Below are 26,780 nucleotides of genomic sequence, written 5' to 3'. Positions count from 1 at the left end.
GGGGTAGGTCCCCACCCTCTGAGCAGAGGCCTCCTGGTCTGTAACTGGGGGCTGGAGGGCCCCCTGAGGTTTCAAAGGGACTGGGCCTGGGCCTGGGACCGGGTCGTTGTGGGGCCGGGGCACAGGTGTGGTGGGGAAAGCCCAGCCCCGCCCCTGACACCCACGGGCCCTCGGCCAGCCCTGTGCCCCTTTGGCCTCAGTTTCGCCACCTGCGAGGGCAAAATTAGCATCTCTGCTCTGCCCTGCAACCTCGCAGGGCGGCTCTGCCGCCAGGACAAGTTCTCATCGAGTCAGGGGGAGCTCCGCCAACAGTTAAGCCCACGAGAATGCGTGTGTGTTCACTGTTGTCAAAGACCACCAGGAAGCAGGGGTTCCGGCGGTCCAGGTGGGCAGGGCGTTGGAAGTCAGCGTGGGCCCGGCCCCCAAGGACGCAGGGCAAGGTCAGCAGGTGCCGGCACGGAGGGGCGGGGCGACAGTCCCTATGGCCCCCCCCCGGTGCCCGGCCAGCCCGGCATGGGCTGGCCACACCAGCCGCTCGGCCCCAGCCCCTCACCCCCCGGCTGGCGGGGCGGCCCGCTGTCTGTGCAGGCAGCAGTACGATTGGTGAGCTAGGGTCAGGGGTTAATGCGCCGTCGGATAAATCCCAGGGTGTGCTCACGGCAGTGGTGGCGGGGCCCAGGCCAGGTTTTAAAAGGGGAAAAATAAAAGGGGCCTCGAAGGTCAGGAATAAATAAGAGCGGCGTTAAGAGCTGTTGATGACCGGCCAGGATGCGGGATGGGGGGGTGCGGGGAGCCTGTTTGTGTTTAGAGATGCTTTCCCTCCCTCCCTCCCTCCCTCCCCTGCTTCTCCTCCAGCTTCCCTGTGGAGGTCACAGCTACCCTGGCGGCCTCACAGAACGAGGTGGATTCACTGGGGACTGGGGGTCTAGGACCCTCTTCTGAGCCAAGTGCCTGGACACATCTGCCGGGCACCAGAGGAGCCTGAGCACCACCACGACACAGGGTGGTCTGTGCAATAGGGGGGCTGGGGGCGGAGTGAGGAGTACAGGCTCAGTGGCCAGGCTTGGGGACCAGGGAGGCTCCTGCAGGAGGTGGCGCCTCCACTGGGACCCAAGGGATGGGTAGAAGGCAGCCGGTGAAGAGCAGTGGGAAGGGTGTGCTGGGCAGAGGGAACAGCACAGGTGAAGCCTGGAGTGAGGGAGAGCATGGGGCATTCGGGGAGACTCCGAGGACTGGAGTGGTCGGAGCCCAGCCAGGAGGAGGGGAGATGGGAGAGGACTCAGGGGCCTCAGAGACCACGTGAGGAGCTGGATTTTCAGCCGTTCAGTTAGGAAGACAAAGGATCACAGAAAGGTGTGGGACTTATAAGTCCTAAGTCAGGTCATCACCCTTCTTCTGCTCAAAATTCTGCCAGGGCTCTCACCTCACCTCCTTCCTACGGCCCACGGGGTCTCCAGGCACCTGTCAGACTGCCTGGCCCTCTCCACTCTGTGTCAGCCACACTGACCTCCCTGCAGTTCCTGGAACAGACCTGGCCCGCTCCTGCCTCAGGGCCTTTGCACTGGCTCTTCCCTCTGCCCCGAATGCTCTTCCGCAGAGAGCCGTGTGGCTGCTCCCTTCACCTCCTACAAGTGTTTACTTGCGTGCCATCTACGCGGTGAGGCCCACTCTGACCCCTGGAAATTGCAGCTCCCTGCCCCTGCCCCACCTCCCCAGGCCTCTCACACTAATCTAGTTTTTATTTTCCTCCAAGCACCTCTCTCCTAATGTGCTATGTAATTTACTTGTTGATTATGTTCATTGTTTATTGTCTGTCTCCCCACTGAGAACGATAGCTCCAGAAGGCATGACTGTGTCTCCAGCACTTAGGACTGGGGCTGGTGCATACAGTCGGTGCTCAATAAATGGTTGATAAATGAATGAATGAACTACAGGTAAAGGCAGGGACGGCCTTACATGTCAAGCAAAGGACTTGCTGATGAGGGCAATGGGAGCCACTGAGGCTTCAGGCAGGGCAGGGAGTGGCTCATAGATGGCCTGGTGACCTCACTCTGGGAGGTCAAAGGACAGCTGCTCTGGCCAGATTGAGGGGGGAGGCCCAGTGGCGTCCCTCTAGCTCCCTTTCCTGCAGCACTGAGGGTGAGAGGAGGCTGGAGCAGGCCCCAAGTGCAGCCTGACCGACGCAGAGATGGATGGGGTGGGCCAGGACCCAGGAGGAAGTGGGCCCGGAGTCCAGCCTTTTAATGCCAGCTGAGATTTATGGAGCCGCCGCCAGTGCTCACGGGGGCTGTCACTCTGCTAATATGATTGGAACAAGGCGGAGGTGGCAGGGAGGGGACAGGGGACAGGGAGAGGCTGGGGCTTGTGGGGGCCTGGCGCCCACCTGGGATGGGAATGGAAACAGGCGCTGGGCCCACGGGATGTCCTCTGCTCTCACATCTGCCACCTGTACCCTCTACCGCCCCCTGGTCCATCCAGCCTTAACGTCCATCCAGCCTTAACTGCCAGGAGGGAGGACACAGGCAGGGGCAGCCTGGGACTGGGGGGTCTGGGTCCCCATCTAACTCTGCCCGGACAGACCCTGGTCCTCCCAGGTGCCCTCTTCTCCCAAGTCCAGCCCTGCAGGGGTTCAGGCCTCTACCCACCCCCAACTTCCCATCACCACCCATTTACCTATCCAGCAACCACCCATGCCTTTAACAAGCACTGGTCCCGTTCAGCCTGCCCTGGCCACTCTGTTGAAAACTCCCCCAGCCAGCCCGGCCCTCCGTGCTGATCCTCTACCCTGCCCTGTGCCTGTCCCCGGAGCATGGACGCCCTTTCAACATGCTTGTGTTTCATGCTTATTTTTACTGCCTTTCTCCCCACTAGAATATACTCTCCCCAGGAACAGGGTTCAGGGGATTCCAAGCCCCTAGATCAGCCTTTATGGGGTGGTTAGTTGTACCCCTGTGTGCTGGGTGTGCCCTAGGAGCTGGGGACTAACAGCCTGCCCCGGGGTTCTCATACAATCCTGTTGGGGGAGGGCAGCTATCAGTTCAGAAAGGAGCTCTTAAAGGGGGGGCTGAGGCTGGCCTGCAGGGCTTTGGTGCAGGGAACCACAGTGTTTACAGCAAGTATGTAGGGGAGTCTTCTGTCACCCTAAACTTCAGTGGGAACCCCCAGGGGCCGCTGGGGCCAAAAGGACTTAACCCAAAGGGTCCAGGGCCCCTGGGCCTGCCTCACTGGGGTTGGGCACCCACCAGGCCCTGAGGCCAAGGTAGGTGGTCTGATAACACAGTGAAGGCCCCCCACTCCCCATTCCTTCCCAGCACTCTTTCTGAGTGTGTGTGTATATGGAGCCGGGGAGGACACCTGTGTCAAACCCTGGGACTCAGGACTTGACCCTGCCCTCAAAAGAGATCCAATTTGGTAGAAGTCTTCCCAACAGAGGGGGCATTTGACTTGGGCCCCGAAGACTGCATAGGAGTTCGTCGGGTACAGAGGGATGGAGAGGCCCACCAGGTAGAGAGCCCAGTGTCTGCACTGGGGAGACCTGACAGGACTGGGGCAGCTACCTAGCCAGACCCTCAGGCCTGGGGACTGCCAGGCCCACTCCTGCTCCCGCCTCCTTCCTGGAGAGCCTTTTACTGGCTCGATAAAAAATGTTTGTGAACAAACACTCTCCTATTGTATGGTAGGAAGGGAGGCGGGCCCTAAATCAGGCTGGGAATCGACAGGGCCCTGACGCGTGTCTCTCCTGTTTATTGGGACTGAAATGTTTACTCGGCGATAAGGAGCCAGCCTTCTGGTGGAGATTTGTGCACTCTTTTTCAATTACCCCTCGTCTTTCTCTGCCACTTTCGCACTAAAGGGATAATAAATGTATCAGAGCGTTTCAATTATTCATCTAAATCATGACTGCGCCTGCCACGGCCAAGCTTTAGTGACAGATTAATTCAGGGCCGCCTTCCTCTGCTTGCAGCGGCCATCTCTGCTCCCGCCTGTCCAGAGCCCCGAGGGCCAGCCCGAGGGGTGGGCGGCTGGGGTCAGGCAGGTCCCTGGCAGGGGCAGGGCAGGATGGAGCCCCGTCCACACACAGCCACTGCCAAGGACCCTCCCTTCCAGAGGTCAGCGGGCCCACCCAAACCTGCAGGCCTGTGAGGGCGCAGCCACCCTGCCCTCCTGCCCTCCTGCTTATCGGCTCTGCACGCCCTCCTCCCTATGCCCACACTGCAAGTCCATGTGTGTGTCCCTTACACTGCAGGGTCCCAGGCATCTCACACCAGGGAGAAGCCAGAGGTGGCTCGCTGCTGGCATAGCCCTCTCCTGGTCCCACCTAGTTATCTCCATGTCAGGGCAGCCCCTCCCACCAGCAGCCCCCCAACACACACACACACACACACACACACACGCCCACACACTGCTCTATTTACTGAGGGGCCTGCCACGTTCCTGGCACTGTCCTCAGTGCTTGGACACAGCAGGCACTGGGACACAGCAGACACTGCTCCTTTTGGGCCAGTATTCTGTCACCCTTGAAAATCAGACTCTTGTTTGTGTGATTAAGTACCAAGTGCTCCCCATCAGGCTCCCCCACTAAGGGGCACGCACAGGGTGTCTGTCTGTCACCTCCTGGAAAACAGTAGGTGCTCAGTGGGGACCTGTTGGTGGCCCGGCCATGCCCAGGGGCGCCTCCCCCCAGCCCAGGTATCTGTGTGCATTCCTCCCCCACCCACCATGCAGGCACATGGCTCAGGCAGAACCTGCCCCCCGGGGCCCAGCCTCTCCTCTCTCAACACAGGGACCCACGAGTCCGGTGGGGGGGGCACCCTCTTTCCTCTCTCTGTCTCCGTCTGAGTCTCCCTCGCCCCCACTCGGTCTGTCTCTTGCCGTCCGACTCTCGCTCCATCTCTGTCTCGCTCCTCCACACGGCTCCTCCGGCAGGTGCACTCTCCCCACCTCTCGCTCTCTCCTCACTCACCCTCAGGATCCGGGCCTCCACTTCTGCCCAGCTCACTTGCCATCCCGCGCACCTCCACCTGGCACTATCTCCATCGCCCAGCGCTGCTGATCTGTGATTGCTTCCCGGCTCTGCCCCGATTAGCTGGGGCCTAGCACAGCAGGCAAACAGGGGGCCCCCGTGGCCCTCTCCAGGGCAGGCGGTGTGGGCCTGACCAGCCAGTCCTGAGCACGGCTCCGTGCCAGGCTGCAGCGGGTGGGTGCATGGGGCGGGTGTGGCCAGAAGTTGTCTGGGGCAGGGGGCCGTGCTGCGGCAGAGAGGGGAAGGGCATTCCTGGACAAGGGCACAGCAAAGGGCCCCAGGGGCCGTCTCAGACCACGCTCCTGCCCCACTGGCACCTTCCCACTGCGATGGTTCCTGCGGATGCAGCCCTGCCCTCCCACCTCTCCCCCTGTTGCCCTGCTGAGCCCTCTGCCTGGACCCCTCCTCCCCTGACCTCCCCAAAGCCTTTCTTCTCATCACTCAGGGCTTTGCTCAGATGCCACCTCAGAGGCACCTCCCCAACCCTGAACCGCACCCATGCCTGCCCAGCTCCCTTCCCTCTCCTCTTGCTCTGGAGTGTGTTTCCTTCTGCTGTTTCACCGCGGTGATACTAGAGCCGCACTTCGCCTCCCTCGCCCAGGGCCTGGCGGGTCCACCTCCCCACTGCCCAATGCCTGTGTCGAGGATGGTGGGGGAGGCACGCGGAGGCCGGATGTCATCTAAGGCGGAGGCTGGAGGGAGCCCCAACTTGCTCAGCGTTGATGATTTTATTTCGTGGACTTGTGGGAGCCATGGGAGGTTTCGTGAGCAGGGGAGTGACATGGTCCCCCCAAGTAAAGGCCCCAGCTGAGGAGAAGGATAAGGTGCTCACAGCTGCCAGGCGTATGGAGTGCCCCCTGCCTGGTTGCCAGGGCCTTGCTGGGCTCTCCCTGCGGAATCTCATCCCCGTCACAGCACTATGGGACACACGTACCGTTAGCATCTCCATTTTGCAGATGAGGAAACTGAGGCACCAAGTCCCTTGAGCCGAACCGTGCTCCCCACCCCTCAGCCAGCCCTCCCTGGGTGGGAGAGAGAAGGGCGAGGACTCCAGCTCCGGCGCTGGGGCCCGTGCCCCGCCCCCAGCGGGCAAGACGCCTCCAAGCCCCTGCCTGCAGCTGCCAGGGGGATTTTTAATAACGTGAGTGATTTTTGCATGATGAATGAGGCGCTGCCGTTGTGTCCGTAATGAAGCCCTAATGTTTGGAAATCCCCATTTAAGGAGCTGATCTCACCCCATTATGAATTTCAGATCACATCGCGGAACTGTCGTTCATCCATCTTCTCCCTGGGGCACCCACCCGCCTTGGCCCCTTGAGGGTGGGTCCTGGCGAGTGTGGGCTCTGCATCCCGCCCCCCACAGTGGGCTGAGCCCAAGGCTAGCACAGAGCGGGGCTGGCACGGGTGTGCTGACTGAATGAGTGGCCAGGAGCATGTAGGCAGAGGCCGAGGCCGTTCTGGCAATGGGGTATGGTGTGGGACTGAGGATCCCAAGTCTCATCCTGGGCCTGGGAGGAAAATGGAGGCCAGAGATGAAGAGGGTAGGAAGGGCCAGAGAGAAGGGGGCCCGAGGCCCTGGGCTGGGCCACTTGGCCAGGCTTTATGGCTGGGCCTGCCCTCTGCAGGTTAGGGGCCTGGGGGTGCAGCGGCTCAGGCTTCTGCCCTCTTTCAGCCCTGGCATTCGGCGTTTGTGCAGGCGGCTGGGATGGGCGGCAGCTGCTGGCTGCAGCAATGTGGCTGGAGAGGGAGGGTTCTCAGGCCGGGTGCCCAGCCCCTGGGGCCTGCAGGGTGAGACGTCTAAGCGGGAGGTGGTCCCGAGGGCCCAGACCCAGGTGCCTTCCCAGGCTCGAGAGGTGCATCCTTCCCCTGGCCCCGTGGGCCTCAAGCTCACCCCTCTGCCTCCCCAGCCCTCTCTCTGCCAGGGCTTTCTGGGTGACATTTCCACCTGGCAGTGTGTCTCATCCCTTGGGCAAAGGAGACCCCAAGACCATGAGGGAAAGAGGAGTCTTCTGCCTGCGGAGTCCGTGGCTGTGCCTCGGTCTCCCTATCTGTAAAATGGGGCGACATGTGATAACGTGCAGGGCCCTTTGGTACCATCTCGCACTGAACGCTTACACCAAATGCAGAGGGAGGTGCTGTTACTGAGCTTGTACAGATGAAACTGAGGTGCAGGGAGGTGAAGTGACCCGGCGGAGGGGTGGGAGAGCTGGGGGGAGGGGGCCTTGGGTCTCTCGGGGCCAGGTCTGCTCTGCTACCAGGAGCCGTGGCCCACACAGCCCCAGCGAGCTCCTTTCAGAGGCTCTGAGACTTGGCACCCTGGGAGGGCACTGCCCAGGCCCATCCTCTCCCTCCGCTGCCCTGGGGACCCACAGGAGTCCGCGGGGCAGGGCTTGGGGCTGCCCAGGCAAGGCCTCACAACCCCCACCTGGCTGAGAGTGGCTTTGCTTCCACGAGCTTTTGTCCCTGTTCCTGTGAGATGGAGGCTGGGGAAGCAATTCTAAGCCTCTGCTCTCCTGTAACTGTGAGCTCCTGGATGAGTTGCTTAATCATTCTGGCCTTTAGTCCCCCACCGGCCCCCCGCCAGGCCACCTCTCAGCAAACCTCAGTCCTCCCCACAAACTTTCTGAGGCCAGTTCTGAGGCTCAGAGAGGTTAAGTGACTGGCCCAAAGCTACTAGCAAGCTTGTGGGCAGGATTTCTGGAAAGAGAAATCCCAGAAGGGGGCGAGTGGGGGGGCCAGACCCACAGGACAGTGGAGGGGAATGGGGGGGAGTTGGAGGGGTAGGCCCAGGGCCAGCCAGGGTCTCCTGCCCTCTGTCAGAGGCACAGCTGCCCTCTTCTCCCCCAGGCCACAGGCCTCCTTGTATTCCTGTAAATAATTAATTAGCCCCTGCTTGCTTGTTTGTTTAGCATGAGGGATGCTCCCCCTCTGAGATGCATTCATTGCTGAATAAATTTAAATATCTAATCTTCCCTTCATGAATATTACAGCACTCTAAGTAGCTGTCGAATACCCTAAGCACCTTGGCAAGGGGCCCCCACGGGAGCCTGTCTGCTTCACCTCCACGGGCTCCGAGGAGGGCCCGGCTCCAGGCCCTGCCCTCTCCCAGCGCCCTCCCGGCCCTGGACTTGCGAGGCAGGGGCTGAGTCTGTGTTGATGCTCCTGAGGGCTCAGTGCAGGGCTGTGGAGGCCACACCGATGGCAGGAGGCTGGGGTGGGCTTCCAAGCAGGGGCGGCTGGCTTCTCTGGGGGATGTGCCTGGACCGGGGCAGAGAGTCAGGGCTGGAACAGAGAGAGGGCAGACAGGGCCCCCAGACAGAAGAGATCAGGGAGGCAGGAGGACGGGGAGAGCAGGTCTCCCAAGGCAGCCTTGCTGGATCGGGTGGAGACAGTTAGTGGTCAGCCTGTGGATGCAGCTGAACGGTCGTGCAAGAGGAGGGTCCAGACCACAGGTCCCCAAAGCAGCCCCTCTGTCGGGAGGGGGATATGTAGATGTGGGGAGGGGACAGGAGCCAGGCTGCAGGGGCCAGCAGTGAGGAGACAGCAGCCGTAGACAAAACGTCTTCCCAAAGTGTTTGCGTGAGGAGGGCAAACAGTAGACAGACAGCCGGGGTGGGAGGGAGGCTCAGGATGGGAACGGAGAGACAGGTCCTTTCATGGTCCTGGAGGAAGTAGAGCAGTCCAGCTGTGTCACCTTGGGCAAGTCTCTCACCCTCTCTGTGCCTCAATTTCTTCTTCTCTAAAGCAAGAAAAATAATAGCACAGCCAGGCTGTGAGGCCCAAATAAGACGGTGGATGTACATGGCTCAGCGCCTTGCTCACCAAGGAACTGTTGAGGGACTTCCCTGGTGGCGCAGTGGTTAAGAATCCGCCTGCCAGTGCAGGGGAAATGGGTTCAAACCCTGGTCCGGGAAGATCCCACATGCCACGGAGCAACTAAGCCCGTGTGCCACAACTACTGAGCCTGCGCTCTAGAGCCCGCGAGCCACAACTACTGAGCCTGTGTGCCACAACTACTGAAGGCCACGGGCCTAGAGCCCATGCTCTGCAATAAGAGAAGCCACCCAATGAGAAGCCCGTGAACCACAACGAAGAGTAGCCCCCACTCGCTGCAACTAGAGATAAAAGCCCACGTGCAGCAACAAAGACCCAAGGCAGACAAAGATAAAAATAAGTAAATTTTTTAAAAATTTATTAAAAAAAAAAAAGAAGCTGTTGAGGCTGAAATTAAGGAGCCAGACCTAGGACCTTAAAGGTGGAGGAGCGAGGCGGAGGCTGAGGAGGGAGGCAGAGTGGCCTTAGGGCCATCGTCCAGGAGAGGAAGGGTTCAGCCCTGACCTTAGTGGAGGGACATCTGAGGAAGCCCCTACCACCCATGTGGGCTCCATCTCCCCAGGAGAGACCTCAGGTTTTCTGCTGACTCGGAGTGAGGTGGGGGTCAGGTTGGAGCTTTGAGGGATTTTGGGTTTGTTTTTTAAACTTTTTTTGGAGTATAGTTGCTTTAGAGGGTTTTTGGATGTGGCTGACCAGGGAGGGGACCGAGGGTTAATTGGTATGAACTGGGGCACCCCCTAACCAGGCAGACCCAAGGGCCAGCTGCCCCAGGGTCAGGTGGGGAGTGGGGAGGAAGGACATTGTCTTTGGATGGGACCCCAGGAAGCCTCCTCCTTCTGGTCTCCAGGGCTCAGCTTAGCCCAAGGAAGAGCTGGGACCGGGCCTGGGGGTCAGAGCCAGGGGAGGTACAGGTCATGGTGGGAGACATGGGAAGGGGCAGCCCTTTGGGCTGGGGGCCTCCTCTGGCACTCAGGGATGGGAGAGCTACAGGCTGCTGTGTGGACAGGGAGTGGGGGCAGGAGGGGACCTGGCTGCTGAAACCCTGAGTGCCAGGGCCAGTCTGGGCGCTGGCTTCTTGGGGGGAAGGGTGAGCAGGGGTGGAACCCCAGGCCTGTCTCTCAGCTCTGCTTTGGGAGAACTGCTCCCTGGGCACCTGCACACGGCCCCGGCCCTGTTCTGCATGCTGCTCGGGGGACTCCAGCCCGGGGGCTCTGCCAGCGCCAATTCCTCCCTCCTCCTACCCCCTCATGCCCCCAGGTCAGCCCCAAAGGCTTGGCTGCAGGCCTGTCCACTTCTGCAGGAAACAATAAGTCCCTCAAACACAGATCTCGCTGAGCGCCACTTTCACACGGCCCCCACAGTGGGCCAAGGTTGTCTGCAGGGTGGACAGCACGGGGAGATGGCAGGCAACCAGGTGGCAAGTGGATGAGACCACTGGGGCAGGGCTGGGAGGTCCCCAGGTGAGCCGGCTCCGGCAGGTCCCTGTGCTAACCCCGTACGCCCTGGACGCTACTTCCCACCCCGCTCCCTGGTATACACGTTGGGCACCCGCCTATACAGTCTCACTGACCTAGTAATAGCCAACACTGGCGTCACCTTCACTCGTGCCTTAAGCACGTTACAGGAATTAACTTAATCCTTCCAATACTCCTATGAGGTGGGTACTACTATTATCCCATTTTACAGATGGGGCAATCGAGGTCCAGAGAGGTTAAGTGCCCTGGGTCACACAAATGTGACTGGCAGAGCTGGCATCTGAACCCAGGCTGCACAGCTCCACAGCCCCTGCTGTGGCACACCGTGCTGGGTGGGTCGCCTGGCACCCCCACCCGGGACAGACACACTGCACGTGGACGCTGTACACCCACTGTGCCACACCTTGGACACACAGCCCAGGGCCCCACTCTCTGCCCCCTCCCATTGGGTGCCGCCATCCTCATCTCTGCCCAAGAGGAGGAGGCAGGGGACCCAGTCCCAGATTCCCTCCCCGGGTTCCCCCCAACTCCTCTACCCCACCTGCCCACCCCCACTCCTGGGATGCTCTGGGAAATCGCCTGGTGCCATCCCTGAGTGAAGTCGCAAAATTAGGTTTAATTGGCCTCACAGGGCATAAAAGAAAACAGAAGGAAAGGGGGTGGTCCAGTTGGTGTCCCTGGTCCTGTGCCAAGATGTTGAGGGTGGGGCTGTGATGAAGGAGCTAGGGCCTCAGCTAGCGCATCTGTAAAATGAGGAAATGATAGTCCTTACTGCCGCAGAGCATTGAGCTCCGTGTCCAAGAAGCCCCTGACACAGGCCTAGGGTGCAATCGGAGCTGGGGACCTGCCAGAGGTGGGTCATGTTCTCCTGGCCAGGATGTTAACGCCTCCCCTGAGGCCGGGGTGGGGGGGGGGCGGGGGGCGGCGCGGTCACTGTGCCTAATTATCAGATGAGGCAGCGGACGATCTGGGAGCGGGAAAGGGCTTAACAAGGTGCGGCGGGGCCAATGAGGGACAAGGCCAAACCCCGCCTGTCCCTCGGCGCCGCGGGAGAGAGCGAGGTCGGACAGGAGAAGAGTCTCTTAGGCCTGCGCCCAAGTTGTTTATCGGGGTCCAGGTCCCCAAGGTCGCTAGCGAAGCCCCAGAGCCGCCCTCGGATAAACAAGCGCAGGCCCGTTCCCAATTAAGCCGGATGCACTAACGAGGCGGCTCGTTAACGAGCTGGGGTGCACTCCCGGAGACACCTGCGCGGCCCGCATCACCTTCCCCGCGTGGCGCAGGGAAGGAGCTGGAAGACCTAGCTCAAGGCCGGGATCGGATCTGCCTCTTGTAACTAGGTGGGCTCAGTTTCCGCGTCTGTAAAGTGGGTCTTAGAGTTTGTAAAGTAGGTCCGAGGGGCCTTGCCTTGAGAGGTCGACCTTGGGACTCTAGGCTCCTGGCGCGGAGGCGGCGACTGGTAGCGGGCCCCGCGGCGCGTCCGGGCCGGAGCCGGGAAGGCGGACTTACCCCTAGCCCGGCTCGGGCTGCCGTTCCTGCCGTCCCGGAGCCTGCCTCCCGGAGCCACCTCGGCCCGGAGAGACCCCAACCCCTCCCGCGTCCCTGCCAAGAGCCCAGGAAAGAGCAGGGCGGGCCGGGCGCGCCCCCTGCCGGCCGGTCTGCGCCGGCTCCCGCCGGGGCCTGCTTTGGCCCCCGTCTCCGCCTCGATTTCCCTAGACGTGAAACAAGTGTGGGACCAGGGGTGGGGGTAGGGGGTGGAGGGGTGAGGGAGTGTCTGGAGGCCGCGGGAGAAGGGCGAGGTGCCCTGTGAGTCCCAGCACAGCCAGGGGATCGGGAGTATTCGGCCTGTGGGCCTCGGCCTTCTCTGTAAAACGGGCTCAGGCGTGCGGCGGGGAACCCCAAGGCTCACTGCCCCGTTCCCTGCAGTGGACGGCTGCATCCACCGGGCCGCCGGACCCCTCCTCACCGACGAGTGCAGGACCCTTCAGAGCTGCGAGACCGGCAAGGCCAAGATCACCTGCGGCTACCGGCTGCCGGCCAAGTGTGAGTCCCCGACACTCCCACCCCGGTGGGGCGCAGACTGGGCGCCTGTGTGAGTGCTGTAACTGGGGGTTAGGGGTGCACCCTCCACAGAATTGCTGGAGGCCTCCTCCGGGGCACTTCTGAAGTGCCAGGACCTGGCCCCTCCTCGCCTTCCCCAGGAAGCCGGTGGCGGGAGGGGATGCGTGGAGGCTGGGGAGGGGCCAGGACTTGGAGGGTAAGAGCTAAGGAGGCAACGCCCCATTGCCTCAGCCGGCTGCCTACAGATGTGGGGAGGGGCTCAGCGTGGGCCTGCCTGTGTCTGTGGAAGCGTGAACTGAGGCTCGAGGGTACACCTGTGTGCCGACCTGGGTGGGGCCCTTCCCCGGGGAGCCTCAGAACTTGGGGAGGAGGGGGCTTGTTTCCTGTCCGCTCCAGGGCCCAGGCCGGCAGGAGGGAAAGCCGAGGACCGCACGGAGCCCCCGGCCGGTCTGATCTCGTCGCCTCCCACAGATGTCATCCACACGGTGGGACCCATCGCCCACGGAGAGCCCAGCGCCAGCCAGGCTGCCGAGCTCCGCAGCTGCTACTTGAGCAGCCTCGACCTGCTGCTGGAGCACCGGCTCCGCTCGGTGGTGAGGGGCGCCAGGCGGCGGGGGCGGGGGCGACGTGAAGCCGGGGGTGGGGCACGGCCTGGCGGGAGGCGGAGCGGAGAGTGACGCGGTCCCCAATCTCTCCTCACCCCCCCCCCACCCTAGGCGTTCCCCTGTATCTCCACAGGAGTGTTTGGTGAGTGGGGTCTAGAGGAGGAAGGGCGTGGGTGGGCAGCGGGTGGGCCCAGACGCAGGGAGGGGCCCGGTACGGGGGTGGGTGGGAGCCGAGGCGAAGCGGCGAGGGACGGGTGGGAGCTTGGGACTCACTCCCGCCCCACCGGGCCCGGTCCGCAGGCTACCCCAACGAGGCGGCGGCCGAGGTAGTGCTGACCACGTTGCGCGAGTGGCTGGAGCAGCACAAGGACAAGGTGAGGCCTGGGCCCAGCCAAGAGGACCAGACGGGGGTGGGTGGCGGGGCGCACCCCGGCCCCGCTGACCAGCCCCACCACCCACGTACAGAGTGCTGGGCGCATGGGGTTCAGACCTTGCCACTGCTCTCTGCGTCCCCTCTCCTTTCCTCGGGGCTGTTTCCTCCCCGGCAACCAGGGCGCAGGGTAGTGCGAGAAGGCAATAGCACACCACACCATGAGCCCCTTCTGCAGCCTGAGCTCTAGACTCAGGTCGAAGAGCGCCCGAAGGGCGAGGCAGGTGCAAACCTGCTGGGGCGGGGCGGTGTTAAGACCGGGGAGCCAGGGTGTGGGTGGTTTCCGCCCAGGCTGAACAGGCCCTGGCGCAGGTGGACCGGCTCATCATATGCGTGTTCCTGGAGAAGGACGAAAACATCTACCGGCAACGCTTCCCCCACTACTTCCCCGTCGATACGTACCCCGTGGTGCGCGCCCCGGCCAGCCCCCGCCCCGCCCCCATCCACCCCGGGCGGGCTCTCACCGTCCTCTGCCTTCCAGCGTGATGGCAGCCCGCCGCCTACCCTGACCAGGACTGGTAAGCAGGGCCTGGCCCTCCGTGTGGCTGCCCACTAACCTCGTGCCCACTAACACACCCGCTCACCCCGCGCTCCACTCACCCCGCGCTCCACTCACCCCCACGCAGGGAAGCCAGGGAGGCAAGCCTGGGAAGCTAGGGGAGGCCCACAGCCCACATGCTCTGACCTACTGGCTTTGCCCACAGACTCGTCTGGGCCTACCGGACCGCGCTCCCAGCTCTAAGAAGTCGCGGAAGCCTGCAGCAGGGCCTGGCTTGGCCACCCTATTCTTTCCCTCCGCCCCCTGCCCCCTCAGCAGCCTCTCTAATAAAGACCACTACTGTTGCAGCTCCTACTGTCCCAGCCCTGGCTGGGGGCGGGTGAGGGAAGCAGCCCAGGTGTGGACAGGTGCTTTGGCTTAAAGGGGCTGGCGAGAGCTCTTGGTGAGCTAGGCAGGTGGAGGCACTGGCTGGACGGCAGAGGTGGGCAGCAGCACTTCACATTTATTGAGGGCCTGCCCCCAAGGAGCTCACAGCCTGGGGGCCGAGACCCCACATGTGCCGGGGGGAAGAGAAGAGGTGAAGGCAAAAAGGAAGGCAATGCAGACACCGCGGCCCAAGCAGTGGGGGTGCAAAGCAGGCACAGGCAGCAGGCCGAGGGGAGGGGTGGGAAGAGAATGGTGGCCTGGCGAGCCCCACTAGGCCTGGGCATGGAGGACCAAGCACAGGCTTGAGGACTGCCCCTCCCCCGCCTGGTTGGCACCACCTGGGGTGCTCTGGGGTGCCCCCGCTCCTCCACCTGCCCTGAGCCAGGCCCCACCATCACGCCGGCCCCCTCCACCCGGGACTCCTCCACCATGCAGACCCCTGATGGAGGGCAGGCAACCCAGGCCCTGGCCAGGACAGCAGGGTGGAGGCGGGGCCTATGAGGGAGGAGCTTGAAGCTTTGGTGGTCCTGGGTCCCTGGGCAAGTCTCTGAGGAACTTCCACATCCCCATGGAAGCCCCTGGCCAGCTAAAGAGGGAAGGGGCAGAGGCCTCAAGGGAAGGAAGCAGAACCCCAATAAGCAGGAGGGATCCCCAAGAGGCCTAGCCCCCTCAAAACTGCTCCTGGCAGGGAAGATTGGGGGTGGACAGGTGGAAGGCTGAGAGGAACCCACCTGAGGGGAAGGGGGGCAGCCAGACACAGAGCAGCCAGGTGGGCAGCAGCAGAGCAGGGACACGCACACACGTGGCTCACCACCAGCGTCCCCTTTAATAAAACACGGAAGGTCGTATGACAGGGAAGGGGGTGGGGGAGTGAAGTATGACCATTTACAACCACAAAAAAACCTCTGTACATGTCTAGCGCCTGGCAGAGGGGAGGGCAGGCAGGGCAGTGGCAGGCCGGGGCCGGCCCTATTTGTAGAGGATATCGTAGTGTCCAGGCCGGTAGAGAAGGTAGACCTTGGGCTCGGAGCCCTCGGGGAAGATGTGGGGGTTGGTGGTGCCGCCCTCGCCGCGGTCCATGTACTCCACCTGGATGGAGACGCTGAGCGCCTGGGCCAGAGCGATGATGTGGATGTGGTCGCTCTCCTTGCACATGGGCTCCACCTCCTGCGGCACAGGGGTGGCTCAGCCCGCGTCTCGGCGCCCCTCCCCCATTCCCCCCACCCGAGGCACGAGAGAAAAGAAGAGCCCAAGTCTGAGGAGTGGGGAGGGGGGCAGCACCTGCTGGCAGAACTCCTTGACGGTCCGGCCACCCTCGATGAAGTGCTCAAAGAACTTGCTCTCACGCTGCAGGTAGCCCGAGGTGAGCAGCCGCAGGTAGACCACCAGGTAGTCCGAGGTGCTCTGGTCGTTGAAGGAGGCCAGCAGGTCGGCCACTGAGGTCTGCTTCTCCACCTGCTCGATCAGGTCCATGAACTGCCACCCGAGGGGGACAGAGGGCAAGATGAGGGAGGAGATGGGTCAACCCTGCCACAGCCAGGCCACCCCCCTCCACTCCGGCTGACCGGGTGGCTGGGCTCACCGTGTTATGGAAATCCTCAATTGTGAACTCAGTGAAGCCCTGGGACACCAGGTCCTCTTTGCTCTTGGCGGACACGGCCTTGAACCTGTGGATGGAAGGGAAAAAGAGGCTGGCATGAGCTCCTAGGCCAGCAGAGCAGGGGCCCAGAGAGACCAGCCCAGGGGTGGGGGACTGGCCACTGACGGAAGCCCCAAGCAGAGGCCCAGCCCGTCATTGGGCCTCAGGTGGAAGCACACCTCCCAGTCATCAAGAGGGAGGAGGGGGCCCACAAGCCCTTCACGGAACCCTCCCCTACCTGCTTCCATTGTGCCCAAGTGGCCACCCTCCTCACCGCTGCAATTCCTTCCTGTCATCCAGCAGCGCCTCCAAGTGGGAAAATCCGAAAGCTCGATAGAAGCAGTTTCCGTCAGGCCTGGTCTTGCGGATGTATGAGTATTTTTTGTGGAGGTCCTGCGGAGAGGCAGCCCCCAGCCCACCCCGCGCCCGTCAACATCAGGCCAGAACCATGGCGGCCAAGGAAACCCCCCCAAGAAAGGTCACACCAGAGCGGGTGGCAACTGAGCTCCAAGTAGCCACCCGGCAGCCTTGGCTGCTGACTCTGGGGTGGGGGCTCACTTAGCGACCCACTGCCAGGAGCCCCCAGAGCCCCAGGAAACTGAGTTATGGACACACTGGGTGCACGGGTCACCGAAGTGGTCACCGGCCAATGGGTATGCCACGCTGCTGGGCCCGAAGGGCTGCTGTTTCATAAAAACAGGCAAGAGGATGGGTCCCTGACCGACACAGCTTTTCCAGTGAACAGTCTTTCAAACCCTGAGAGCTCCAGGACAAGCAAGTTAGGGTATGGGGCACAGCGCCACACCTGAGGCCCCTACCACACAGCCCCAGGGTCGGAAACGGCTCCCTCACCCCCCCGTCTAGTCTCCACCCGCCCGCTCACAGGTCCTGGTTTGCTCTTCTGCAGTTTCCACCTCAGCTCAATGGAACTTCTTCCGCCTGCTGAACCTCCCCTACGAGCGGGGTGTGTGTGCATCTGGCCCTCAGTGTGGTCTGGCAAGCAGGTCTCACTCCCCCGGCCTGCGCCCCTCCCCTTCTCCTATCTCATACCTTCTCCGTTCTCCTGAAGCCCCCCCCCCCCCCAGTCACCTTCCCGATGACCCTGCTTCCTCTCCGACTGAGGCCCCTCGGCCCCCGCAGCACACCCACCCACGGCCTCTCTCTCTATCCTCGGAGGGTCTGAGGCGGACACCAGAGCCGCCCCTCTCTTGGATTCTCCTCCCGCATCATCAATTTCTCTCTCCCGACACGTTTAGACCCATCGGCATATAAACCCAAGACCAGTTCTCCCTTCGAAAAAAACGCTCTGCTTCCCGTGAATTCCTTTCCAGCTACCACCCAATTTCTCTGCTTTCCTGTAGGGCTTCTAGTGAAGCCATCTGTGCCCACTGTCTCCATTTCTCTTCTGCTGTGAACTCCATCCCAGCAGGCTTTTACTCTAGTGAAGGTCACGGATGGCCTCCTAAGCCCTAAGGTCAAACCCACTCCTCCCCAGACCAGCCGGTGATGCACCCGCCCCACTTGCGTCCTCCCTTCACGTGCTGCCGGGCCCACCCTCTCCATGTCCTCCAACCTCACCGCTGCCCCTCCTCATCTAACCTGTGGTGGTCACGGGGCCACCAAACCACAGCGCACCCTTCCTCAAGAGCCCACGTGTCACCTGCCAGAAGACAACCACGCCACAGGCCATCCACAGCCCCTGCCATGTGAACAGCACAACCTGCTCAGGCCTGGGGCAGCTTCAGCGTCAGCTCTCCTGACCTCACGGCTCATGGGATTCAAACGTAACTCTTCACCCGCCCGCTTCTTGGCCCTCAACTCCAACTTCGACTCACGCCCAACTGCCTCGCCTCCACCGCCTCAGACCGACCCAGCCAGCAGGCAGCTCCTGACCTCCTCCTGGCCTCCCCTCAACTGCCCGCCCTCCACCTTTCAGCTGCGGAGCCAAAACCTCCCAGCCACTGCCGACTCCACCCTCACACCCCATCCAACCCAGCAGCAGACCCTTTCGGCTGTGCCCGCATCCAACCGCTACTCACCTGGGCCACTCAGCCGCCCTGGCCGTCCCTCCATCTCCAGCCAGTTTTATTGCACAAGCCTCCGCACAGGTCTCCCTGCCTCCACCTCACTGCTCAGTCTATCCCCACCCAGGCCACCATCGACCAGAGAAACCCATTGAATACTCAGCTCCCTCCGAGTCCTTTCTCGGCTCCATCCCCCACATCTCCTACCCGCTCTGCTCCAGCCACACTGGCCCCCACCCAGCTCTGCCCAGCCGGCCGCACCAGCTTGCTCCCTTGCCTCTCAGTTCATTACTCACACACCCCCATATTTAAAACCACAAACCCGGGGACTTCCCTGGTGGCGCAGCGCTTAAGAATCCGCCTGCCAATGCAGGCGACGTGGGTTCGAGCCCTGGTCCGGGAAGCTCCCACATGCCGCGGAGCAACTAAGCCTGCCTGTGAGCCACAACTACTGAGCCCAAGCCCACAACTACTGAAGCCCACGTGCCTAGAGCCCATGCTCTGCAACGAGAAGCCACCACAATGAGAAGCAAACGTACTGCAACAAAGAATAGCCCCCACTTACAGCAACTAGAGAAAGCTTGCGCACAGCAACAAAGACCCAACACAGCAATAAATAAATAAATAAATAAGTTTATAAAAAATAAAATAAAACAAATAAAACCACAAACCCTCCCACTCCTGATCTCCTCGTCCCGCTTCACTTTTCTCCACAGCACCGACCACCTCTGACATACATTAGGGTTACCTCTCATTTAATGGCTGTTTTTCCACTATGAACCATCACCTTGAGGGCGGGAGTTGACAGCTGTAGTCATCACTCTATCTCCAGCACCTAAAACAGTGCCTGGCCCACAGTATGTGCTCAGAAATGTTAAATGAACGGGGCAAAATGTGTACAAAGAGCCCAGATCACTGCCGCTACCAGAACAGCGACCAGAATCATCCTGAGCACTTACTCTTTGCCAAGCCCTTTGCGGCGGGCTAGTACCCTCCTCCTCCTCCTCCCAGGGTGCTGCCCAAGATCACACAGAAGGCGTGAAGCCAGGACTCAAACCCAGGTCTACTGGGCCCCAGAGCCCGTGCTTTCCTCTCTCTACAGGCCTCTTGGGTAAACCATAAACACCCTGAGCAAGGAGTCAGAGGAGACCACAGGCCACACAGAGCGGATCTGTGTGCACTGTTTGGCCCCCACATTTTAAATCTGAACAAGCTGCCAACTATTAGGAGCCTGGAGATTTTACAACAAAATAACCTCTGGCTTGTCTTGGAAGCACCGATGGAGTGACAGGCATGGACACTCCCATCTGCCCCATGAGCTTCTACTGCCTGCTACTGGCTGACCCGGCCACCTTCAATCACCTGGGTTGCCTGACTGGCCCCTGAAATGGCTAACCCCAAAGGTCCCTCCGTTCAGGTGGAAGGTTCTAAGCATCTCTGATCTTTGGGGGAGAGTGGGAAGGAGTAATATTTACTAAACCTGGGACATCCCTGGTGGTGCAGTGGTTAAGAACCCGCCTGCCAATGCAGGGGACACGGGTTCCAGCCCTGGTCCAGGAAGATCCCACACGCCACGGAGCAACTAAGCCCGTGCGCCACAACTACTGAGCCTGTGCTCTAGAGCCCGCGAGCCACAACTACTGAGCCCGCATGCCACAACTACTGAAGCCCGCCTGCCTAGAGCCCACACTCCACAAAAGAGAAGCCGCCGCAATGAGAAGCCCACGCACCGCAACGAAGAGTAGCCCCCACTCGCCACAACTAGAGAAAGCCTGTGCGCAGCAACGAAGATCCAACGCAGCCCAAAATAAATAAATAAGTAAATAAAATTTAAAAATAAAAAATACTAAACCCTTAGGCTGTGCCGATTAGACAGTTTACACATACTGTCGCGTTTCAAACTCCCAGCTCAAAGAGAAGTGAGTGGTTAAAGGACTTACCTGTTGGTAAGTGATGCAGCAGGGCCTTGCACAAAGGTCTGTAGGCCCCTTTTCCCCACTGCTGCCTACCTCTCCACACATCCCGGAAGCAGGATGCAGGACTGTGTCCCCGCTGCCACCCTCGTCCCGCAGCCGGCCCCAGCCCTCTCGGCCCCACTGCGAGCACTGAAAGCGTCAGCTCCCCGCAGCCTGCACCAGGCCCCACAGGCATCATCTCCCTCAACCTCACAACCACCCTGTAGGCAGATGCTTTCATCATCCTGATTTCACAGATGAAGACCCCACAACTCAGAGACCCCACGCTCAGAGACATCGAAGGAGCAGCTGAGGACACAGCTGCTGTGTGGCAGTCAGGATTTGAATCGAGGTCTTTTTGCTTCCAGAGTCTGCATGCTTATGAACCAGAGGGCTCCCCCAACATCCTACCCTCTCTGAGGCCAGACCCAGCGAGGAACAGGTCTAAAGCAGGCACGCTCCCGCCCGGTCCCTACCCGAGAGCTCTCCCTGCCCCCTCAGCCAGGCTCCCACCTTGATCTTCTGTTGATAGATGTTGTCATCCTCAGCATACTCTTTGTATAGGACAGAGAGCTCCAGCCGCTCCGAGACCAGAGGGTTCTGCACAGCGATCTGCAGGGGGCAGGAAATCCATCATGTTCTGATGGGTGAACGGAGTGACCCCCACCTATCAGCCACAACACCTAAATGAGAGCTGCTGAGCCCACTGGCACAGTGACCACCGCCCCCCATAAAGGTATCTAGTACCCAGCTCAGCCTGGACAGGAGGGGGCTCAGGTCCACCCTATGCATCCCCAAAGTAGGGCCGCTGGCCACAGCCCCTCACCTCTTGCTGAATTCGGTCCTGCTGAGCCATGATGGCTTCATCGTAGGCAAGACAGTTAACACCTGGAAGAAGGAAGAAGGTCAGGGATTACAGTGGGCCCTGGCTAGCCCCACTCCAGGCAGCCTGGGCGGAGGACAAGAGCAGGCGAGGAAAGCAGACTTGGAATCTGGAAGCCTGCGTCACACCCTGCTCCACCCCAACTGTGTGATCTTGGCAAAGTCCCTTCCCTTCCCTTCCTGGGCCTTAGTTTTCTCATCTTTAAAGTGAGGAGGCCAAGGTGATGACCCCCAAGGTACACTCTTAAAGCTCTAACAAACCCTTTCCCTGCCTTCTAACATCACTTCCCAGCAGCCCGGGAATGCTCTGGAGCCAGGCAGGGTCTCCTGAGGAAAGAAAGATGAGGAGGCAGAGTCTCGGGCTGGATGAGAGCTTCCTGTGAGCCTGCACTTTGCTCAATCACACCCTTCCTCCACCTGCCATCCTGGATATTCTTAATGGTGCCCATTTTACAGATAAACAAATGCAGACCGGTGAAGAAATCTGCCCAAGGTCTAAGACCTGTGGTCAAACCCAGGTTTGTCTAATTTCAAAGCCTGCACTCTTCACCACAAAAACCCTCCTCTGCTACCGCACTGCAGAGGCTTATCCTCAGCTGTGAATAGGGACTAATACCACCACCTTCCCCCTTCACTCAAGTGTCATGAGGAGGTGCTACCTTCGAGGCACAGTGTTAAAGACTCATCAGTGAGCTGGGCAGGTCCACCCTGTGGGCCCCACTCTGAGCAGCCACTGGTGAGGAGCCAGGAGATCTGAATCCTGGCCCTGGCTCTTTCTTAACTTACACGATCCTGAACAAGTCCATTCTAGGGAGCCGGGTCTCCGAAAGCTCAGTCCCTCGACTGTGCAATTAGAATGGAAGGTGGGTGCTGAATGATTTTTAAGGCCAATCCTTCTGAGCTTGAGCGTCCCGGATCCTCAGCTGGGCCTCCACCCATCCCCTATGCTGCCCCGCAACAGGGCTGTCCCTCCCACCCTAGTGACCTACTCAGTCCCCGCGTCTAACTCAGGGGTGAAAAGAAGAGGGTGGGATCGTTCTGAAAGGTCCAACTCTTCAGGGGTCTAAGAAAACAATGCCTAGACAGGCGGAAAGAGGCTGCTAAAGCCAGAAGAGGGGGCTCTACCGGAAACGAAGGCTGCTGCCCTCAGGGGCACACACCTGCGGCCGCTCACAACCCCGGGCCACCCGCAGCATCCCCAGCGGCCCACCCAGTCCTTTGTGCTCCGCAGCCCGGCGTAATTCGACGCCCCTCCGGGCTCGGTCTGCTCTGGAGAAGGCGGACAGCCGGGCCCGGAGGACGCCCGGGGCTGACTGCAAGGACCGGGGCGGGAGAGCTGGGGACCCGGGAGCCCGGCGCCCGGCCCCGGCACGGAGGGGGCTGGGCGCTGGGCGGGGCGGCCTAGGCCCCGCCCCGGGAGCGAGCGAGGGAGAAGAGCCGAGGCCGTGGGCCCGCCCCGCTCGCTCGCCCGCCCGCCCGCCGGGCCGGGGGTCGCGACAGAGGCTCCTTCCATTGTGAGGGGGAGGGGGGGAGGTGGCGGAGGAAGGGGTCGTCCGCGCGCTTCGCCACCGGCCGCCCCACCCCTGGCCTCTCCTCGGGAACCGGCCATCCAGCATCGCCCCCGCTAGCCCAGGCCGGACGGCCCTCCCCCGGTCGGTACCTTCCGAGTCGCTGCCAAGCGGCTCCTGCTTCTGCTGCTGAGGTTCCTCCGCCGCCATCTTTAAACAGCGCCGCACTGCCGACCGCTTCCGGGTTACCAGTTGCCCTCCTCCCGGAAGAGAGCCCCTCCTCGTGGCCCCTCCTTGGTAACGCCCCTAGCAACGGAATACCCTCGCGCGCCGTCACCTGAGGGGCGCACACAGTCCGGTGGGGCCGCCGCGGAAGTAGGTTAAAGGAAAGGTAGTACCCCACCCACCGTCCACCCGCACACTCGCTCGGCTCCATCTTCCCAGGCTCCCAAGGTGCCGGGTGGTGATAAGAGTCTCCTGGGGCCACTTCAGTTTTCTTTTCACTGGAGTTTGAAGCGCGGATTGTGTTATTGAGATAAGCAAGAAGATGAAATTAAAATCACGCAAGGCAACATTCCTGCTGCGGGCTCCAGAACTCGGGGCAGGCGATTGAGGATCACCTGGTGGAGAAGACCAGGAACCGTGCTAATATCAGAGCCCTGGGCTTCACCGCCCCTCTCCACTGAGCCCCGGTTCTGAGCGGGCTTTGGTGTCCCGCTTACGACAGGGAGAACATGTCCCTTGGGGTCAAGGACCTAACTTTGGACTCCCTGCCCTTCTGGTTATGAGAAAATCAGGGTGTTTGTTTTTTTGGGTTTTTAAAGAAAGGAGTTGATAAGAATGGAAAACAGATTAGTGGTTGCCAAGGGCTAGGGAGGAGTAGGGGGCAGCAGGGAGGAGGGTGTGATTGTAAAAAGGAAATAGGAGAGAATCCTTGTGGAGATGGAAATGTTCTTTATCTTGATTATATATAAGTATCCTGGAATATTCTGTACTATAGTTCCAAATGCAAGATGTTACCCAGAGGGGAAAAGCGGGTAAAAGGTAGACAGGATCTTTCTGTGTATTCTATTAAAATTGTCTGTGAATTATCTAAAACTAAAACTTAAAAAGTAGCAAGGCTTGGATGCTAAAGATGCTGTTATTTAGAGAGGTTACAGTCTGGGGCTCTGGTTGTCAGCTTCTCACTATGGAGGGCCTTTTTTCATGAAGTGACGGTGGTCTGTTAGCACTTGAGAAGGCCGTGCCAGAGCTCCAATCAAATCCCTCGGTTCGTGACAATACAGGAGCGCAATGTGATCTAATGTCTTTATCAGCTACATCCAGCCCTGGAGGCAGGGGCATTTGGTGCCCAGGCTCACCACACAGCCCACAGTGGCTCTCTCACAGCAACGCTACAAATGCCAAGTCTGTGTCCCAGCCGCATTGCAAATTATTATTTATTAGGTCACTGAGCCTTGGGGTTGCTTCTAAACTCAAGGAAGAAAAGGGCCACCCTGTTTGGATTCCATGCCTACCAAAGTGTTCATTCCTTTTCCCAATTTTAACAATGCAATCTGTAACTGCCAATCAGATCTTCAGTCAGTAGCACTGGTATTACCAAATGAGCTAAGATAGTTGATGACAAAAACTTGATTTCTATTTGGCTTTACAAAATCTTGAAAATAACTATAAGACAACTCCACCCTTACCCTGACTCCTTACTGTGACTAGGGAGTCTGAGGGGTGGGAGGCATTCGGGGTGAGTTGGGATTGGGATTAATGGCAGGGACAGAGAACACAGTTGCTCTGGAGAGTGAGAAGGAATCCATCTGTGGCCCAGTGCTGGACTGCAGGCGGGCCGCCAACGCCAAGTAAATGCCTCCCTCCCACACAAGGGTCTGGGGCTTGAGGAACAGACCTGCACCCTCAATCTATGCAGGGTGTGTAAATGAGGGGTCCTCCTACCTGCTGCCCACTCTCCCCCTCTTGTCAGGCAGAATGGGAAGGAAATGCCCAGGGGGAAACTTTGGCTCTTAATCCAGCCCAGGATGGTCAACTTTTGCCCCACTCTTTTCCATGCCAATTTATTTAGTAGTTAATAACTGTTCTCTTACCCTCATTCCATCTCTCCTGGTACTTTTTACCATTTTCGGGTTTTGATTCTCTATCCTGAAGCGTCTAAAACCCAACAGCATATTTGCCAGGAATCACCAGCATAGCTCCAGACGATAAACGTCTCTGCCTCCCAATTTGCAAACCCAGAAATGGTCCAGCACTGCTGGTCCTGCCTGCTGAAGCCTATAATGAAATAGGCAGCACTGGTGCTTGGGTTCAGGCTGCTGTTGGAAATAGTCACAAAGGGGACAGGCAGCAGCTCAGGACTTTTTCCATAGAACCGACAAGGCATAGATGCCTCCTCACAGGCTTGGCACGTGTCCAGACCCCACATCCCTGTCCCTAGGATTCTGTCAGGTGGAGGGAGAGGAGACCCCGTACCAGGACCCAGGGACTTTGAAACCTCAGCCACAGAGGAAGAGTTTATGGAACGGCACAGAGGCCCTAGAGAGCCACAAGGCTTCCAGGCCCACCCAACCTCTCAGGGGAAGGGGCCAGGGAACAGGACATGGTATGGGCCTTGGGAAAGCCACAGTCCTCACAGGGGGGTCATGGCCAGGAGAAAGGCTCAAGGTGCGCCAAAGATGAGGCCCCAGTGATCCTTCCCAAGACAGGCTTGGGAGTCAGGCAGCTGCCCAAGTGGGAGGCGTGGGGGCGTGCCCAGCCCAGAAAGGGACCTCTGGAGATGCCGCTGCAGGAACGCACAACGGTCCACAGGCTGCCAGCTCCAAAATCACGGTCTAGGGAGGCTCTGATGGTGCACCCGGGCTGATGAAGCTGAGCAGGGGCTGTACTTCAGGGCCACTGGCTGGGTGGATACTTGCCTGCAGGGTTCACACCACCTAAGGCAGGAAGCAAGCAGAGGAGGGGCAGAGGCGGCAAAGGGAGAGCCCCGCCACCACCACCCCCCACCCCATCCCCCCGACTCACACCACCCACGCTCCTTTTCCATAGAACCGCCTCACATTGCAATTGCCTCACATTGCATTGCCTCACATTGCAATTCAACTCAAGTCTGTTGATCCAGCCACTGGTGCCAGCTCTCCTCTGAGCGCCTCACAGCACCGGGAGAGTGACACAGTTGTCTCCTTATTGCTGTCACAACAAATCACCACAAGCTTAGTGGTTTAGAACAATACAAATGTATAATTTTACAGTCTTAGAGGTCAGAGGTCTGGAATGGGTTTCATCAGACTAAAATCAAGGTATCTGTAGGCTATGTTCCCTTTCAGGGGCTCTGAGGGAGAATCTACTTCCCACTCATGCAGATTCTATTAGCAGAATTCAGTGTCTTGCAGTTCTGGGGCTGAGGTCCTCATGTCCTTGCTGGCTGTAAACTGAGAGCTGTTCCCAGCTTCTAGAGGTCACTGCATTCCTTGGAGCGCGGCCAACTTTCTCCATCTTCAAAGCCCCAAGGCAGGCAGAGTCCTCAAGGTGGCATCTCTGAGATGCGAAGTATCTGCCTTCCCCGTCCACCTTAAGGACCCATATGATTACACTGGGCCCAGGGGATAACCTCCCATTTCAACATGCCTAATTTTAATCACATCTGCAAAGCCCCCTTTGCCATGAAGGTAACATATTCACAAGGTTCCAGGGATTAGGGCAGCACGGACATCTTGGGGAAGACATCATTCTTCCTGCCACATCACCACCTTCATTTTACAATCGTGAAAACTGAGACCCGGAGAGGCTAAATGACTTGCTCAAGGTCATAGTAAATGGCCAAGCCAGGCCTCAAACCCAGGCCTCCTCCCAGCCCAGTATTCTGTGCATTATATCATCTGCCATGACTGTAACCACCCCCGCACCCCACCACCCCCGCACCCCTCCACCCCACCTGGTGTGCACATCAGGATAGACCTCCACCCGTCCGGACTCAGAATCTGACAAGACACCCTCAGACACAGAAAATGCTCTTTGGGAGCACAAGGAGCCTTGCTTTTGCTATAAAGAATGGCCCCTCGGCCTCTGACTTGGTTAGGGATAAGAGAGGGACACAGAAAGGTGACCAGACTTAAGCTTAGTGGCTCCACTGAGAACAAGGGGAAGATGTGGTCCAAGCATGACGGCTCACTCACATCCAAAACTCTCCCACCCACCCACAAGTCTACGACCCTGCCCCCCTTCCGCCCGCTGCAGCACCCAGCAGGTGTGGGAGCACAATGGCTGGAGGTGCTATTAGGCTTCCTAAGGGCTTTCTCAGACCGGGTCCTGAAGATCTGGCCTGTAACCACTGGCTTCCCATCAGTCTCAGAGGTGGCTCAAGACGCACAGCTTCGGGCTAAGGTAGCCCTCCTGGGCCAAGGGGTCCACTGTGTCCCT

At 59.9% G+C, this 26,780-nt stretch overlaps 2 protein-coding genes across 2 annotated transcripts in view; one reads left to right on the top strand and one right to left on the bottom strand.

Annotated features, from left to right (window-relative positions):
• The window catches only part of MACROD1 (mono-ADP ribosylhydrolase 1), a 151,234-nt gene extending 137,323 nt beyond the window's left edge, over positions 1 to 13,911 (top strand). Inside the window, exons 5-9 of the mRNA XM_065882460.1 lie at positions 12,256 to 12,372; positions 12,862 to 12,983; positions 13,107 to 13,137; positions 13,296 to 13,369; positions 13,738 to 13,911. Coding sequence (XP_065738532.1) covers positions 12,256 to 12,372; positions 12,862 to 12,983; positions 13,107 to 13,137; positions 13,296 to 13,369; positions 13,738 to 13,911 — 518 coding nt within the window. The remainder of the gene's footprint in view (positions 1 to 12,255; positions 12,373 to 12,861; positions 12,984 to 13,106; positions 13,138 to 13,295; positions 13,370 to 13,737) is intronic.
• A 1,246-nt stretch (positions 13,912 to 15,157) lies between these two features.
• On the bottom strand, positions 15,158 to 22,643 carry OTUB1 (OTU deubiquitinase, ubiquitin aldehyde binding 1). The gene is made up of 7 exons (XM_065882032.1): positions 22,511 to 22,643; positions 20,795 to 20,856; positions 20,482 to 20,580; positions 16,264 to 16,382; positions 15,933 to 16,017; positions 15,632 to 15,826; positions 15,158 to 15,517 (listed from the first exon to the last, which is right to left on the bottom strand). The coding sequence occupies exons 1-7, from the start codon at positions 22,566 to 22,568 to the stop codon at positions 15,320 to 15,322; spliced, it is 816 nt and encodes a 271-aa protein (XP_065738104.1). The 5' UTR covers positions 22,569 to 22,643; the 3' UTR covers positions 15,158 to 15,319.
• Positions 22,644 to 26,780: the final 4,137 nt, after the last annotated feature.

The sequence above is a fragment of the Phocoena phocoena genome, chromosome 8 (genome assembly GCF_963924675.1).
Source record: "Phocoena phocoena chromosome 8, mPhoPho1.1, whole genome shotgun sequence".
Classification (NCBI taxonomy): domain Eukaryota; kingdom Metazoa; phylum Chordata; class Mammalia; order Artiodactyla; family Phocoenidae; genus Phocoena; species Phocoena phocoena.
The sequence above is the reverse complement of the archived record's forward strand: the minus strand, read 5'-3'. Positions and strand labels throughout refer to the sequence as shown.